At 43.2% G+C, this 19,051-nt stretch overlaps 1 protein-coding gene across 3 annotated transcripts; it reads right to left on the bottom strand.

Moving 5' to 3' along the window:
• Positions 1-3,406: 3,406 nt before the first annotated feature.
• On the bottom strand, positions 3,407-13,099 carry LOC139465977 (RYamide receptor-like). Of its 3 annotated transcripts, XM_071247997.1 has the most exons (3): positions 13,018-13,099; positions 11,105-12,203; positions 5,460-5,540 (listed from the first exon to the last, which is right to left on the bottom strand). In XM_071247997.1, the coding sequence occupies exon 2, from the start codon at positions 12,195-12,197 to the stop codon at positions 11,142-11,144; it is 1,056 nt and encodes a 351-aa protein (XP_071104098.1). In that variant the 5' UTR covers positions 12,198-12,203; positions 13,018-13,099; the 3' UTR covers positions 5,460-5,540; positions 11,105-11,141. The 3 variants fall into 3 exon arrangements, with proteins under 3 accessions (XP_071104103.1, XP_071104110.1, XP_071104098.1); XM_071248002.1 differs by lacking the exon at positions 13,018-13,099 and having other exon boundaries at positions 3,407-5,540; positions 11,105-11,239; XM_071248009.1 differs by lacking the exons at positions 11,105-12,203; positions 13,018-13,099 and adding an exon at positions 6,557-6,628 and having other exon boundaries at positions 3,407-5,540.
• Positions 13,100-19,051: the final 5,952 nt, after the last annotated feature.

Here is a 19,051-nt window from a genome sequence, read left to right on the forward strand (position 1 = left end):
AAGTCCTGCAATTAACGGGAGTATTCGTCCTTGACAGACTTCCCAAAGTCTACCCTTCACTTGCTGCATTTAGGGGTTACGGGCCAGGCACGCCAAATCTGAATTTCAGATAGTCCCGGGATAAATTGAGAGATTCTGCTTTTCGTACCGGGAGTGCCAAATCGACGGAATACCCGTGAGTGCGGTGAACCGTGAAAGCGTACCGTTTTATGTTATAAACGAGGCATACCGAAATACAATTGTAGAAATAGACTTTATGATATAAACGAGTTGTTCAGAGTTATTGACTGTGTTTACAGATGCAGCTAGTGAGTCTACTGACGATGTTGTTGTGTTTACAGATAAAGCTTAAGAAGATCAAAATTATTAAAGAGTTATTGACTGTGTTTACAGTTGCAATGAGTCTACTCACCATTCGGGTGTGTTTACAGATACGCTTGTTTTAGAAGATTAAACCTTAGTGTATGGACTCTTACCCGATAAAACAGAAGCTACATATGTGCGGGTATTCGGATATTTGCGTGAGGAGGCACATGACCTTAACTTCGACTTCTCTCCACAGGTTGTTCAACCTGATTTCGATTGTCCGCCCACAATGCCTTGTACCGGAAGTGCCACATTCTGTGTCATTGAACCGTGTCTGAGTCCCTACCGGTCCCGGGAACGCCAAGAGGATTTTCCCTCCTAAATATCAAATTTGGCACTCCCGGGCCGACACCTACCCTTCACTTTCTGCATTTAGGGATACATCTTCTCCCAGAAGGTGACATAGCCAAACGTGTATTTTGTTGGTGACGTGTAGTCTTGTTTTGGACCCTAAGTTGTCATAACAATTGTGAGTGATGACTGTATTTACAAACATGATGAATATTTTACCGTCATTGCCATACCTTTGGGAGACCCGTGAAGATCAGGGGTAGAATAGGTCTTCAGCAACCCATGCTTGCCTTAAAAGGCGACTATGCTTGTCGTAAGAGGTGACTAATGGGAACGGTTGGTCAGGCTCGCTGACTTTGTTGATGCATGTCATCGTATCTGAATTGCGTGGATCGATGCTCATGATGTCAATCACTGGATTGTCTGGTCCAGGATCGATTATTTACAGACCGCCGCCATGCAGCTGGAATATTGCTGAGTGCGGCGTCAAACAAAAAACAAACAAGCAAAGAAACTTACCTTGGGGCTTACTTATCATGGACAAACCAGTTACCCTGCAATTAGGGGTGTATTGAAGATATACCAGTGTGACACAGGACTTGGTCAACTTTAGTCGGAATCGTGCTGTCAGTATGCTTTGAACAGATATATATTGTGGATATGGAAAGGTTTTGTCGCTTTTATTGGTTATGAAGTCAGTTTCATACAAATACCTGACCTGTGATTAGGGAGATATGGCAGTGCGATTCGCCTTGAAAGTAGACCCGTTTAGGAGACAGACAAGTTCAGAATGTAGATCTGTTTAGAAGGTAGACCTTTTCAGAAGGTAGACCTGTTCAGAAGAAAAGACCAGTTAAAAAACAGACCTGTTCAGAAGGTAGATCAGTTCAGAAGGTGGATTTGTTCAGAAGTTTTAGTCGTCAGTATTTATGCGAAACATTTGAATAGCACTGCTGACAGCTAATTTTCTAAAGCGAGTGTCCTGTTAAACTGTTGAATGCCTTACCCGATGAACTACAGTACCTACTGTTGTTTCCGAAGCTGATAATGTGGGGAAAAGTGGCGTTGGTTGCCTCTGATCAGACGGGAGACCTCATGGCTTCAGATAATGACGTTATTGACAGACCCCCATCGTGGATCTGGAATATTGCTGAGTGCAGCGTCAAACAACAAACAAACAAACAAATCTGACATCGACTATCAGCAGCTGAGTAGGCACCCTGAATCCCGCGTTTGTTGACCCCTACCCAAAGTTCCTTGGGGTCAACTTTCCTCTGCCACATTACACACTCGTGATTCGCTCTGCAGAGTTGCATCCCTTGGGCACACCAGAAACCTATGATTGTGGGTTCGAATCCCGGTTCGCCCCGATTATGTTTCTAGGTTTGTCAGCACCATACCCGTGCTTGTGGGTTTCACCGAAGTGGTAAACATCTGAGACCTACATCACTTCGGTCTTTCCTCCCACATAAAGCTGACACGCGGTGATATAACTGCAATAATGTTAAACGCTTCGTTAAACCCAACTCACTCACTCACTCACACACATTACACGCTCCATTAACAAATTACGTTTTTTATCGTCTTTTTCACTTGTTTACACATTTATATTAACCTACGCCGTGAAATGATTATCTTTCATTGAAAAGATATCTAAAAAGGTTAAACACTATTTCCATTTGGGTATTCATCCTTTGTTTACAATGATTGCACGGCTCCACGTGCAGACGTCAAAGCTCCATAGATATAGCGATACGGTCAAATGACGTTTAAAGATATATTGTCAAAATCATCAGTGTCGCTGTAAGCTGGGCCCAGCCCCTTGATATCACTACAAAATCTGACGACGCGCAAAAAGAGCCGGTAACCAGCTAACTCTCGCTGTTGGAATAGCGGATTTTAATAATTATGTAAAACAATCTTTAAATCACACTGAAGGACTTGCATGAGAACGAATTGATATGATTTCAGTGTTAGCGCATTTGTTTACAAAGGAAATGTCCGGTCACGTGACATCCTTGTGGCCGCAGTGTCATGAGGATGACTCTCACATAGAGGCGTTCATGACAACCGAGTTGAATTCTATATACAGTTCAAAAACATTTTATTTACAATTGATTTACAAAATTATTTAAAAACAGATATTTGAGTAACAAAATAAAGTCCAAGTGCAAATGTAGATCCAAAATCTGAGAAAAGTGACTGAAAGCGAAAATTAGAATGATAACACGTGGTATAGTTTTAAATATAAACTGTTATTTGCAATATATAAACAACACTGATAATTATAGGGGTATAACTCTTTTGAGCATTTTTAGCAAGATATTTACTTTTATTATTAATAAAAGATTAATGTATTGGGCTAGTACAATGAACAAAATTGATGAGTCACAAGCTGGATTCAGAGAAGGATATAGTACCGTGGACAACATATTTATATTACATTGTTTAATACAAAGATACCTTAATAATAAGGGTGGAAAGTTTTATGTAGTTTTTGTAGATTTTTCTAAAGCATTTGACTCTGACTCTTTTACTATAAACTTTATAAATCTTACATTTATAGAGAATGTTATCTCGTTGATATTACCATACCAAACTATAGAAAAGCATTGGCAGGGTTTCGTTGCATGTCGCATGATCTACATATTAAAACAGGCAGATATATAAATACCCCACGAGAACAAAGAAAATGTAACATGTGTAACTTAAATGAAATAGAAGAAGAGTATCACTTCCTTATCAGATGTCCATTATATTTAGAACTAAGAATAAAATACTTACCAAAATACTATTACAGTGAACCAAACATATGTAAATTTATAAGTTTATTAAAATGTGAGAGAACAGAGGTTGTAAAGAATTTATCGATGTTTATTTACCATGCTTTTGCCCATAGAAATGAAATTGTTAACTGTTAATTAAATACTATCTATGCCAGAATAAAATGAGCATTATATATGTGGGAGATAATTTAATTCGATTTGATGTTCTATTGTTATGATTAATTAAGTTGAATTGTATTATGTACTAAAGGCCTGTGGCCTCTTGAGTACGAAATAAAGATGGATTGATTGAATATATGTTAACTGTACACGGTTCAAAATATCCGGGTATTATGGAGTATCTCGTCCTGATTTGCGTCGGAATCTTCTGACACCTTCGTTGATATTAGCCATATCTCTATAGATACGTTACCATTGATGTCCAGAACGTTCACAACCTTTTGCACTGTTTCATTCCAGGCTACTTGACCATATGGTTTTGTTTGTTTGTTTGTTATTCCAGCTATGTGACGGCGGTCTGTAAATAATCGAGACTGGACCCGACAATCCAGTGATTGACTTCATGAGCATCGATCCACGCAATTGGGATTGATGGCATGCTTCAACTAAGTCAGCGAGCCTGACCACCCGATCCCGTTAGTCACCTCTTGCGACAAGCATTGTCGCCTTTTACGGCAAGCATAGGTTACTGAAGACCTATTCTAACCCGGATCTTCACGGGTCTGACTATGTAGAGAAACTGTGTGAAACTGTGAATGTGGTTACGGGTGGCCCAGTCGTCGAAGGCGCCGCAATTAGAAGTGCTGGGTCATGCAAGGATTCATTGATCTTGGGTTCGAGTCCTAGATAATGAGTGAGTTATGGTCGGTCAGCTCCAAAACCATGCATAGTTTCACCAAATTTGTAAACAAACAACGCCTTCGTGATAAGCTTCCCTTCCACATTAAACAGACACGCCTGGATACGAATGTCATCCACTTACAATCCATAGCAACGTTACAACCAATTCACTCGCACGTTGTGGGATGCAATGTTTCAGTATGTATTTGCAAGCTAAAACATCAACATCCACGTGCTATGCAACCGAGGTAAGAGGCAAGTTATCATTAATTTGAAGCTTCTGATGTGTGGACTAAATGAAGGCGTCATATCTTCTCCTTATTCCACAGGACGAGCCTTCCGTCCACATAGAACAGATTTGCACTCTGACCTGAACCGTCCAGACGAGAAGCTGTAGACGAAAGGATTGACTACACAGTTAATAAATGGCAAGTGCAAAGCTAGATCAACCAGATTCAGCTTCCACGGCTCAATGTCCTTATCTGCCTTCTTCATGCTGCAATAAAAGCACAGAAGCGTTATAGGGATTCCACAGCAGAAATAGATCACCGTCAAAATGGAAAACGCTGTCGTAGGTTTCAAGAGATTCTCTCCACACGTTACGGATAAGTTTGTATATCCTCTTAGTGCTTTCGATATCAAACAATACATCACTACCAACACTCCAGTGATGACCACGAGCTCAAGGCTCACCCACACAGACAGCAGCAGGGACGCTTTCTGATCCCCAATGAACTTAAATGTTATATTATTAAAATTACACGCTGTTATATTTCTCGAATCAGTCGTCATTGGGAACCGCTCCACCAATAATATTATTGGGATGCTGACAAGTAAGGAAAACGTCATGCATATGGCAACAATCCTTCTGGCCTTGTTCGCCGTCATCTGGGGACCATGTGGCCGGTTGATCTTCTGGAATCGTTGGACTGCAATCCCGATATACAACATTCCTGTCGTTAACATACTGTGGTGGTTGGTGAAGCTGACAAATTTGCACAGAGCGTTTTGATTATCCTCGTTTAAAGTAACTACTTTGAAAATAATAACTGATGGTATGGTGTATAAGGAGTTAGCCAAGTCAAGCGTAGCCAGAGCTCTTACGAAGAAGCCGAAGACGGGTAGTCTGATCTTGTGGGTGTAGATGTGGAGGATGAGGATGTTTCCTGTGCTGCCGAGGAGGGCGATCACAACACACAGGGAAATGAGGGCAGCGTGTGTGAGAGCCAAGTCCGAAGTGTCAGTCATGTTTAGTGTCTGGAAGGAAGGGGAAAGGAGAGAGTAAATTGGGTGGTATGGAATAGCAGGGCCCAACCAGTTGATATTCTAAAATTCCCTTGGACTGACTTAAAGAATACGCTTTCTGTCACGGCCTGAAGGCAAACACTACTTTTATTTTAAAATTTAGCAGCCAATCAATTTCTTATGGGCCCAAAGACCTGATTCATATTTACTCAGTTGCTGCTCTGACCGCCTCCGTGGTCTAGTGGTAGAGCGTCCGCCCGGAGAGCGGAATGTCCGGGGTTCGATCACCGGCCGCGTCATACCAAAAGACGCTAAAAGATGGTACTTGTTGTTACCCTGTCTGATCATGACGCTCGGCATTAAGGGGATAGATAAAGGACTGGTCGGTTCGGAGTCAGTATTCTGTGTCTGAGTGGGGTATTCATGTTAAACTGCGGCATGGTATCTCAGTGGGCTAGCACAATAAATCGGCATCAGTCCGGACTAGTACAAGCAGCCCCCCCACACCCACACACGTGTGCGTGCACTTCGCTATATAAGTGCAATAATCTTCGACGTGACGTTAAACCCTATTTCACCTCACCAGTTGCTGCTCATTCGATTGACCACTGGTTGGCCTTCGAAAGACGGGGTTGTTTTGGGTCGCCTATATTCAGCTGGATTATTGCTGACACTAGCGTTACACTTCCAACCATTATGACATTCTCCACACCACTGCAAGAAACCCCTATGTGTTCCCTGGTACTGAGAATATATGAAAATACGCATTAAACAGCAACTCGGTGTTAAACCCAACTCATTCACATAACCAATCATGACTCGCTGGCATCTAATACATGGAAAACAAAGAAGGAAGGCTTTCTGTGTGAATTCCCATACCACGGACTCTTACACTGCCTGACGCCGTTCTGACTCTCATATTCAAGTTGACTGGATATCAGATGTGATTGAAATCGTGAATTGAACTGTGATCAACAATATTTACATGATTTCAAACCCTATAATTTGTAGCACCACAATGTACTTACTGTCATTGATGAGGCGGATATTCAACAGAGTCGTCAAGGCGTCACTGAGCTTGTCACGTAACGTTATAGTCAAATAAACTAATATTGAAATATCCGTTTTAGATGTTTTTCGACGTCAACGCTTCCCTATATGTAATGAGATGCCCTCTTTTTCAAATATGCATATGCATGTCTGATTATTTCCTGCTGAACTCTTGGTCCATTCCGGATGCTGGACTGTAGGGTATGAGTTGTATTATAAAAATAGGATATTTTTTCTGTCAATACAGTGAAATCGATATGGTCAAACGTATACTAGAATACTTCCGTGAACACGTGGTGACTGATAACGTCACACAGATGTGAAACTATGCGCTCTAATTTCATTTAAAATATGTGGTAAATATTTCCGTTAATGCGTCATCATTATGATATTCAATTACAAATAAAAGCTTCCTGTTTAATCAGAGATTTCGTGTGAACTATACGAGAACTTTAACAGTTTATTCTGTGCACTTCTCCTTCAGCTTCCTTAACATAACACAACTTGACCCTCCCCGTCCTATGCCCTCAAATATTGCAACCAACCCCAACCCTACACCTACCCCATTTATACACCAATCTCATCTGCACACCCACCCCACCTCTACACCCACACCATCTCTACACCCACCCCATCTCTACACCCACCCCACCTCTACACCCACACCATCTTTACACCCACCCCATCTCTACATCCACCCCACCTCTACACCCACACCATCTAAACACCCACCCCACATCAACACCCACCCCATCTCTACACCCACCCCACCTCTACACCCACCCCATCTCTACACCCATTCCACCTCTACACCCACCCCATCTCCAAACCCACTCTACCTCTACACCAACCACATCTCTACACCCACCCCACCTCTACACCCACCCCATCTCTACACCAACCCCACCTCTACACCCACATGTACACCCACCATCTCTTCACCAACCCCAACTCTACACCCACCCCACCTCTACACCCACACCACCTCAACACCCACCCAATCTCTACACCCACCCCACCTCTACACCCACCCCATCTCTACACCAAACCCACCTCTACACCTACATGTAAACGCACCATCTCTTCACCTACCCAACTCTACACCCACACCATCTAAACACCCACCCCATCTCTACACCCACCCCACATCTACACCCACCCCACCTCTACACTTACCCCACCTGAACACCCACACCATCGTAACACCCACCCCACCTCTACACACACCCCATCTCTACACCAACCCCCCATCTACACCCACCCCACCTCTATACCCACACCATCTAAACACCCAACCCACCTCTAAACCTATCCCACCTCTACACACACCCCACCTCTACACACACCCCATCTCTACACACACCCCACCTCTACACACACCCCACCTCTACACACACCCCATCTCTACACACACCCCATTTCGACACAAACTCCACATCTGCACACATACAACATCTTATCCCACACCATCTCTACACCCACCCTACTTCTACACCCACCCCACCTCTAATTCCACCCATCTATATACCTACCCCACCTCTACACCCACCCAAATCTACACCCACCCCACCTCTAAACCCACCCCACCTCTACACACACCCCATCTCTACACACACCCCACATCTACACCCACCCCACCTCTACACACACCCTACATCTAATCCCACACTTCTCTACACCCACCAAATCTATACGCCCACCAATCTCTACATCAACCCTAGCTCTACACCAACACCATCTCACCCACCATATCTGTACACCCACCTATCTCTATACCCACCACATCTATACGCAACTCCATTTCTACACCACTCCATCTCTACACCACTCCATCTATACACCCACCCCATCTCTACACCACTCCATCTCTACACCACTCCATCTCTACACCACCCCATCTCTATACCACTCCATCTATACACCCACCCCATCTCTATGCCACCCCATCTCTACACCACTCCATCTATACACCCACCCCATCTCTATACCACTCCATCTATACACCCATCCCATCTCTACACCACCCCATCTCTATACCACTCCATCTATACACCCACCCCATCTCTATACCACCCCATCTATACACCCACCCCATCTCTACACCACTCCATCTATACACCCATCCCATCTCTACACCACTCCATCTATACACCCACCCCATCTCTATACCACTCCATCTATACACCCATCCCATCTCTACACCACTCCATCTCTATACCACTCCATCTATACACCCATCCCATCTCTACACCACCCCATCTCTATGCCACCCCATCTCTACACCACTCCATCTATACACCCATCCCATCTCTACACCACCCCGTCTCTATACCACTCCATCTATACACCCACCCCATCTCTATACCACTCCATCTATACACCCATCCCATCTCTACACCACCCCATCTCTATGCCACCCCATCTCTACACCACTCCATCTATACACCCACCCCATCTCTATACCACTCCATCTATACACCCATCCCATCTCTACACCACCCCATCTCTATACCACTCCATCTATACACCCACCCCATCTCTATACCACTCCATCTATACACCCACCCCATCTCTACACCACTCCATCTCTATACCACCCCATCTCTATACCACCCCATCTATACACCCACCCCATCTCTACACCACTCCATCTCTATACCACCCCATCTCTATACCACCCCATCTATACACCCATCCCATCTCTACACCACCCCATCTCTATACCACTCCATCTATACACCCACCCCATCTCTACACCAACCCCATCTCTACACCCCCATCTCTACATCCACCCCATCTCTACATCCACCCCATCTCTACACCAACCCCATCTCTACACCAACCCCATCTCTACACAAACCCCATCTCTACACCCCCATCTCTACACCCAGCCCATCTCTACACCCAGCCCATCTATACACCCACCCCATCTCTACATCCACCCCATCTCTACATCCACCCCATCTCTACACCAACCCCATCTCTACACCCCCACATCTACACCTATAACACCTCTTACCCCAGCCTATCTCTACACCCACCCTATCTCTAATCCAACCCCATCTCTACAGCCCCACATCTACATCCACCCCATCTCTACATCCACCCCATCTCTACACCAACCCCATCTCTACACAAACCCCATCTCTACACAAACCCCATCTCTACACCCAGCCCATCTCTACACCCAGCCCATCTATACACCCACCCCATCTCTACACCCACCCCATCTCTACACCCACCCCACTTCTACACCAACCCCATCTATACACCCACCCCATCTCTACATCCACCCCATCTCTACATCCACCCCATCTCTACATCCACCCCATCTCTACACCTACCCCACTTCTACACCAACCCCATCTCTACATCCACCCCATCTCTACATCCACCCCATCTCTACACCAACCCCATCTCTACACAAACCCCATCTCTACACCCAGCCCATCTCTACACCCAGCCCATCTATACACCCAACCCATCTCTACACCACCCCATCTCTACACAACTCCATCTCTACACCCTCCTCACCTCTTCACCCACCCCACATCTACACCCACCCCACCTCTACACACACCCTACATCTAATCCCACCCTTCTCTACCCCCACCACATCTATACCCCCACCCAATCTCTACACCCACCCTAGCTCTATACCCCCACCCCATCTCTACTTCGACCCTCCCTCTACACCAACCCCATCTCTACACCCAGCCCATCTATACTCCCACCCTATCTCTACACCACCCCATCTCTACACAACTCAATCTCTACACCCATCCCACATCTACACCCACCCCATCTCTACACCACTCCATCTCTACACCCCGATCTCTACACCAACCCCATATCTACACCCACCCATCTCAACAGCAACTCCATCTCTACACCCACCCCATCTCTACACACGCCCTATCTCTACACCCACCCCATCCCTACACCAACTCCACCTCTACACCTCACATCTACACCCATACCACCTCTTATACCAGCCAATCTCTACACCCACCCTATCTCCACACCAACTCTATCTCTACACCCCGATCTCTACACCGACCCCATATCTACACCCACCCATCTTAACAGCAACTCCATCTCTACACCCACCCCATCTCTACACACGCCCTATCTCTACACCAACTCCATCTCTACACCCATCCCACATCTACACCCACCCCATCTCTACACCACTCCGTCTCTACACCTACCCCCATCTCTACACCCCCACATCTACACCCATACCACCTCTTAACCCAGCCCATCTCTACACCCACCCCATCTCTACACCCACCCTATCTCTACACCCACCCCATCTCTACACCAACCTAAACTCTACGCCCTTCTCTACACCCACCACATCTCTACACCCACCCCATCTCTACACCCACCTATCTCTACACCCACCCCATCTATACACCCACCCCATCTATGCACCCAACCCATCTCTACACCAACCCCATATATACACCAACCCCATCAACACAGCCACCACATCTATCCACCCAACCCATCTCTACACTCACCTCATCTCTACACCTTGCTATGAAAGAGGTCTTGTCCTCAGGGAGATACATTATAGGCGCGGTCAGTCATCGATACGACATCGGTACTATCAGTGTTGTTGCGAGTAGTTTGTAGGGATGTAGTTGAGGCCTCGTCAGGGTCACCACCACACAAAACAGAAAATGTCTCACGCCGAAACTGTCTGGACGACCAGCCGTAAATGAGAGGATTGACTATACAGTTAATATAAGGCAATTGAATCACCAAGTCAACTATTTGAAGCTGTGAAACCACAAGGTGTGGCAATTTGGGTGTCTGGCTAAAATAGATAGCCTGGATTAATCTTGGAATAACACTGATTAAATATATAACAGTCAAACTGAAAAACATTGACGTGATGTTCGATGTAGGTACACGGTTTGGAGAACTCTGTTTCATGGCATGTAACCTTAGATGGCGTCCAATCAATGAATACAACACGATAAGTGACGTGATAACAGTTACAAGCAACAGAAACATCCAGGCCGAAAATGCAATTGAAAGTTTCAGTTCTTTGCTTGTCTTAGAAAAATCACAAACTGGAACTTCAATAAATCCAGTTTGGTTGAGTGTCTCCCACCCCACCAGGAATTTATTGTTCGTCAGAATCAGCACGATAGGAAGTCCAGTCAGGACACAGAAGATGATACAGCCAAATGTCAACTTCTTTGCCAGGATCTCTGTAAACTGGGGACCATGTGGGCGGCATATTTTCCTGAATCTCTGAACAGCGATGACAACGTACAGAGTGCCTGTTATCGTGGTGTTGAAGTAATGGAACCAGGTTAAGTACTTGCACATCAGGGACGCGTTAACACTCCGGATGATTTTTGATACACAGAAGGCAGGAATTATTCCTATTGAGTTGATAAGATCCAGTGCAGCTAGAATTTTTACGAAGAAGCCAAAAATGTTGATTTTTATCCTCTTGGTGTAGATGTAGAGGATGAGACTGTTCCCTGGAATCCCCACAACCACTAGCAGCACACAAAAGACCACGATGGAGGGATGAAGCTGGAGTCTTTCCCAGGGACTGATGTGAAGGATGGAAACGGAGGTTGTGTTGTTGCTCATGGTGGCCTGAATTCAAGTGAAGCACAAAGTCAATAGATACATACAACATTTAGTTCAGCATTTAATTATACAATTTACACACTTCAGTGGATCAGTGTGTGTGTTGGTGCAATTGCCTACGTCTATGACCTCAAGTGTGGTTACATTAGCAAAGGTATATTTGGGTCATCGGTAACGTAAATGTGTTTAAACTGTCAGAATTGGTCTGGAATGTCCTTAACAAACTATATAAATGGTTCATCTCATACATAACCGATTAGAACGAATAATCAACACATAGTTGCAGAAAACCCGAACCATTAAAACTCAATTTGAATTTGAATCAATTTCCACACTAACGAGAAATTAAACAACGAAAACATATTTTGTGCTTACCCTTAAATCAACACAAGTGGCTGCTCTCAAGTTTTACAACAACAATCCGAAATGTTTGCAAGCAAATACGTAACATTAGAAGACCGAGGACGTCCAAACACAGCTTCAATGATATGCAATAATATATTATAGTTGGAGAGAGTGAGTGAGTTCTGTTTAACGCCGTTTTTAACAGTATTCCAGTTATATCGCGGCGTGTCAGCTTAATATGGGAAGAAAGCACCAAGTGATGCAGGTATTAGACGTTTACCACTTCTGTGAAACCCACGAGCACGGGTATGGTGCTGACAAACCTAGAAACATGATCAGGGCGAACCGGGATTCGAACCCACAATCATAGGTTTCTGGCGTACCAAAGGGACGTAACTATGCACAACAAATCGCGGCGTCTTGGACGACTGGACCATTATAGTTGGAGAGAGAGATACTAGTAGATATTACTTACGAACGTTCACAATGTAGAGACAGTAAACCTCTTCCAGTTTGGTATCTCTTCCTTGAAACAATAATCGTTACACATTTTTTGGAGAGGGCATTTCTATCCCATACAAATCTCACTGTTAGATTTCTAGAAGTTGCTTATCATCTGATCAACTGTCAAATGATATCAGACCATCACAGAGGAAAATTTCTCGTTTTCCTAAAATCATTTGCAAAGAAAGTAGTTTCTGGTATATTTGTAGCTTCTCCTTCCTTCCTCTTTCCTTTTCATTGTTCTTGCAGTGTGAATACCACCCTTTGTTACCGGCTCGATTGCTAACAGGATGACACTGTATGGCAACGAACAGACACAAACGTTTTTACGCAAGTTTCTGTGGGGTTGGATGATACCGGTGGAGCGAACACCTGGTTTCATCACTGACTTTCGGTGATCCATTCATATTCTTTTCATCACCATTTTGTCCTTTACGCCCGATGGAATCTGTTTCGGCAGATAATCGAGACTGATTATTCTCTGGCGTTGACAGTTTTAATTTACAGACGATAACGGGGATCACCTAACTTGTTGGCTGAGATCATGCAGTCAGTTCAAGTCAAATCAATATTACGATATCAAGACATGGTATCCTCAACAAATTCAGTCTTAAAATCACCTTGAGGTCTTGTACTGACTTACAATAACTCAGTTAAGGTAAGAGGAGATTGATATATTTCATCATTTCATTCATATTAATGGGGTACGGTTGGTACGAATTTTATTCAGACATTGTGTCATTTTGTTTCCAGCATCTGTACTGCGATCTGTTTTAGATTGAGAGAAAAACAACATTTCGCATTCATAAAACAACATTTTAATACCATGCATTTTTCAATAAACTGATTGGTTGTGGATATCACCCTGCCAATCTTTAATTTAAGACGTCTTTAAGGCCATGACGAATACAATGAAAATATTCTCTTTTATTAGTTTTATTCTCATTTCGAAATATATACGATATGTATAATTTCATTAAAAAGAGCTCTATGTTATACGGTTGTGGTATGAGTTGTGTAGCGATCCTCAGTTGGCGTATCCCTGTTTTCTTCATATTGACAGACAACCTATTGAGAGTTGAATGGAACACGTATTGGTCTTTACACAATGTCTGATACTAACGTTACATAGTTAATGTCATCCGATACATAAGAAGACGCATGTGACAGTGAGTGAATGACTGACTGGGTGAGTGAGTAAGCCTTGAATATTTTTTCAGTTGAGGTGGAAAGAAAGCCCGATGTGATGAAGGTTTGGGCGTTACCACTCTGTCGAAACCAAAAGAGAATGCGATTCTGCACTGTAAATTGCGGCGCCTTAGTACGACTGGGCCACATATGACAGAAGACATATATACAAAAACACGTATCAGGAAGTGGTTATTCAGTAAACGGACAAATAGTTTACAGAAAAGCCATATAACTCTTTTGTCAACCATTATCAAAACCAATTTCCATATCTGGTGTCCCCCGCCGTGATATTGCTGGGATATTGCTAATAGCGGCGTAAAACCATACCCAGTCAGTCAGTCGTATACATGAGAGCATGAACATCATGTTTAAACCGGGTGTTGTATTATTGTAACTACGTTTTCCTTTCTTCATATATCAGAAATATGAAACCGTACGTCACTTTATACCAAGCGACAGCCTCATTGACAGTGTATATTGCACCATCCAATGTAAATGTAAATACCTACCTGAATATTTTCCAGCTACTCAAATGGGTCACCACACTAATGTTACGTTCAGGTCTTTGGACAAATTTATTTCCATATTCAACATCCGTGTGTACTTTCGGTGATAACATTAGATAAAGCACATGTAAAATCATTAAATGATTGTGTTCTGTTTAAATGTAATTTTATACATTAAGCACTTGTCATGGATTTCGATAGTTATGTATAAGTTTGATTGACCTCTGCCCATGATCCAGGATAATATCACTTTCAATGTTAGAATATTTGTATCTTGTAAACCCAATGTATTTGAAGGTATATTGGAAGACAAGTGACATTTCATTCTTCTGCGGCGCCTGCCGTTTTTGCTCAAAATTCTTGCGATACTCAATCTTTACACACATTCGCTCTCTACACCCACTCCATCTCTACACCACTCCATCTCTACACCACCCAATCTCTACACCACCCCATCTCTGTACCACTCCATCTATACACCCACCCTATCTCTATACCGCTCCATCTATACACCCACCCAATCTCTACACCACATCATCTATACACCCACCTCATTTCTACACCACTCCATCTATACACCTAACCCATCTCTACACCACTCCATCTATACACCCACCCTATCTCTATACCACTCAATCTCTACACCACTCCATCTATAAACCTAACCCATCTCTACACCACTCCATCTATACACCCACCCAATCTCTACACAACTCCATCTATACACCCACCCTATCTCTACACCACTCCATCTATACACCCACCTCATCTCTATACCACTCCATCTATACACCCACGCAATCTCTAAACCACTCCATCGATACACCACCCAATCTCTACACCACTCCATCTATACACCCACCCTATCTCTACACCACTCCATCTATACACCCACGCAATCTCTAAACCACTCCATCTATACACCACCCAATCTCTACACCACTCTATCTATACACCCACCCAATCTCTACACCACTCCATCTATACACCTAACCTATCTCTACACCACTCAATCTATACACCCACCCTATCTCTGTACCATTCTATCTCTACCCCACTCCATCTATACACCACCCCATCTCTATACCACTCCATCTATACACCCACCCAATCTCTACACCACTCCATCTATACACCCACCCAATCTCTACACCACATCATCTATACACCTAACCCATCTCTACACGACTCTATATATACACCACCCCATCTCTACACCACTCCATCTATACACCCATCCCATCTATAAACCACTCCATCTATACACCCACCCCATCTCTATACCACTCCATCTATACACCAACTCTATCTCTATACCTACTACACCTAACCCATATCTACACCACTTCATCTATACACCACTCCATCTATACACCACTCCATCTATACACCCATCCCATATATACACCACTCCATCTATACACCCATCCCATATATACACTCCATCTATACACCCATCCCATATATACACCACTCCATCTATACACCATTCCATCTATACACCCATCCCATCTCTACACCACTCCATCTATACACCCACCCCATCTCTATACCACTCCACCTATACACCCACCCCATCTCTACATCGCTCTATCTATACACCCACCCAATCTCTACACCACTCCATCTATACACCCACCCCATCTCTATACCACTCCATCTATACACCACCCCATCTCTACACCACTCCATCTATACACCACTCCAACTATACACCCACCCCATCTCTATACCACTCCATCTATACACCCACCCAATCTCTACACCACATCATCTATACATCTAACCCATCTCTACACCACTCCATCTATACTCCCACCCCATCTCTACACCACATCATCTATACACCCACCCAATCTCGACACCACTCAATCTTTACACACATCCCATCTCTACACCCACCCCATCTCTACATCGCTCTATCTATACACCCACCCAATCTCTACACCACTCCATCTATACACCAGCCCATTTCTACACCACATCATCTATACACCTAACCCATCTCTACACCACTCTATATATACACCCATCACATCTCTATACCACTCCATCTATACACCCACCCCATCTCTAGACCACTCCATCTATACACCCACCCCATCTATACACCACTCCATCTATACACCACCCCATCTATACACCACTCCATCTAAACACCACTCCATCTATACACCCACCCAATATCTACACCACTCCATCTATACACCACTCCATCTATACACCCACCCAATATCTACACCACTTCATCTTTACACCCTAATCATCTCTACACCCAACCATCTCTACACCCACCCCATCTCTACGCCCAAACCATCTCAAAACCCCCCCTATCTCTACACCCACTCCATCTGTACACCATTCCATCTGTACACCAACTCCCTCTCTACATCCACCCCATCTCTTGAGGCCAAAACTTACCACCGTATCCTCTCAATGTGTTGGATAGACGACAGAAAAGCTTATGATTCTGTACCTCACGAACGGATTTTGAAGTCAATGGAATGCATTGCCCTTCCCGAGCGACTACTTGTTTTTACTCAGTGACAAACAAGACTGTTTACTCTCTTGTATTGACATTTTATATTTATCAAATGAAAGTACAAACTCATTTTTAGATAGTGTATGGAGCGAGATGAAACCACACATATAAACGAAGCTAATCAACAACAATGAATGCTGTTCTCTGAGCGTCAAGACAAAGAGTAACATTTCCTTTCGACCAAAGAAATTCAACAAAATCATTTAAAACGTTATGAACAGTATTGGACTGGAATTCATTTTTCCTTCTTTGTTTTATGTGGTATATTTACTGAAGGAAACATAGACGTAAAGGAGCACCCTCCTCTTTCTGAATATGTAGAGAATATTCCATTAAATTTTGGAAAATGTCAGTTAGATGCATTAACAATATCATCAATATACAATACAATAACACATCGGTCGTTATCAGTTCTTTATTTCGATTTAGAGACAATGTTTTTGCTACACTGCACATACGTGAGGTACATATGTCAGGCCAATGTGAAATTCAAGTCAGAAAAAACGAATACACATTCAAACTCTGACTGTAGTTTTCGTAACTTATTGCAAAATGTAAGCTCAAAGATTGTTGCTAAGTTGGTTTCTTTGTTACTGGGTCAGTGGGGCATCTTAAATCCCCATTTTAACACCAAGAATGCACAACATCTCTTTATCATACCACCATGTCTGAATGATGAGATCTGATAGGTTCACATGATCTCAAATGCGACATATCTCCTCCTCTTGCTGAATATGTATAGATAGGAGCTATTGAGCTATATTCCGTTAAATTTTGGAAAATGTCAGTTAGCTGCATTTGTAAAACAATATCAATAATATGCAATACAGTAACACCTAGGTCGTTATAAGCTCTTTATTTTCCATTTAGAGACAATGCATTTTGTTTCTCTGCAAATACGCGAGGTAAATATGTCAGGCCATTGTGAAATTCAAGTCAGAATAGTTTTCTTAACTTATTGCAAAATGTAAGCTCAAAGATTGTTGCTACGTTGGGTTTTTGTTACTGGGTCAGTGAGAAATCTTAAATCCTCATTTTAACACCAAGAATGCACAACATCTCTTTATCATACCGCCATGTCTGAATGATGAGATCTGATTGGTTCACATGATCTAAAATACGATGTCTCCAAGCTTGGAGAGAAATATAATTCTCACCGGGGGAATGTATCCCTTATACTCCGCCACGAAGAAAACAGGTTGCACCTGGACTTTCTCAGCGGGAGAATAAATCCTTTATACCCCGCTTCGAAGCAATTAGCCGCATGCTTTTTCCTAGTCAATGACACGTGACATATCAGCTCACTCAAACAACTGTTTTCTATTAATTCCGAATCTGTTTTAACTCTCTTACAACGTCATATTAAAACACGTCGGTAATAGAAATTCGTTGAAGCAGTATCAGTCGGGGTACATGTGTTTTTATGCGCCCGGCTCGTTTTCATAAAACCTACGCATAAACCCACATGTAGCCCTCGTGATACTGCTAAAACTTATTCTGTCTAAAGTGTCTTGCTATAGATTCAACATCAGCAGATGTTATCACGATAGTCACTGAAGTAGAGAGGATTTTATTTCCCTTCTTGTGCGTGTTTTTTTATCCAGATATAATTTAATCTTTAACAATTCAAATTTAATTTGTATTTCACAAAAGAATATTTTACATATATAGAATATTCAGAAAGATAATCCGAAAATTCGTCGATATATCGGTGTTTCTTTAAGCACTACTACTCCTTGAAATATAAAGCTGATGCTGTCCGCCCA

The sequence above is a fragment of the Haliotis cracherodii genome, unplaced genomic scaffold (assembly GCF_022045235.1).
Source record: "Haliotis cracherodii isolate W230 unplaced genomic scaffold, xgHalCrac1.p SCAF_1, whole genome shotgun sequence".
NCBI lineage: Eukaryota > Metazoa > Mollusca > Gastropoda > Lepetellida > Haliotidae > Haliotis > Haliotis cracherodii.

Excerpts from the sequence above, each read along its gene's own strand:
- LOC139465977 (XM_071247997.1), bottom strand. The coding sequence starts at position 12,197 with ATGAGCAACAACACAACCTCCGTTTCCATCCTTCACATCAGTCCCTGG.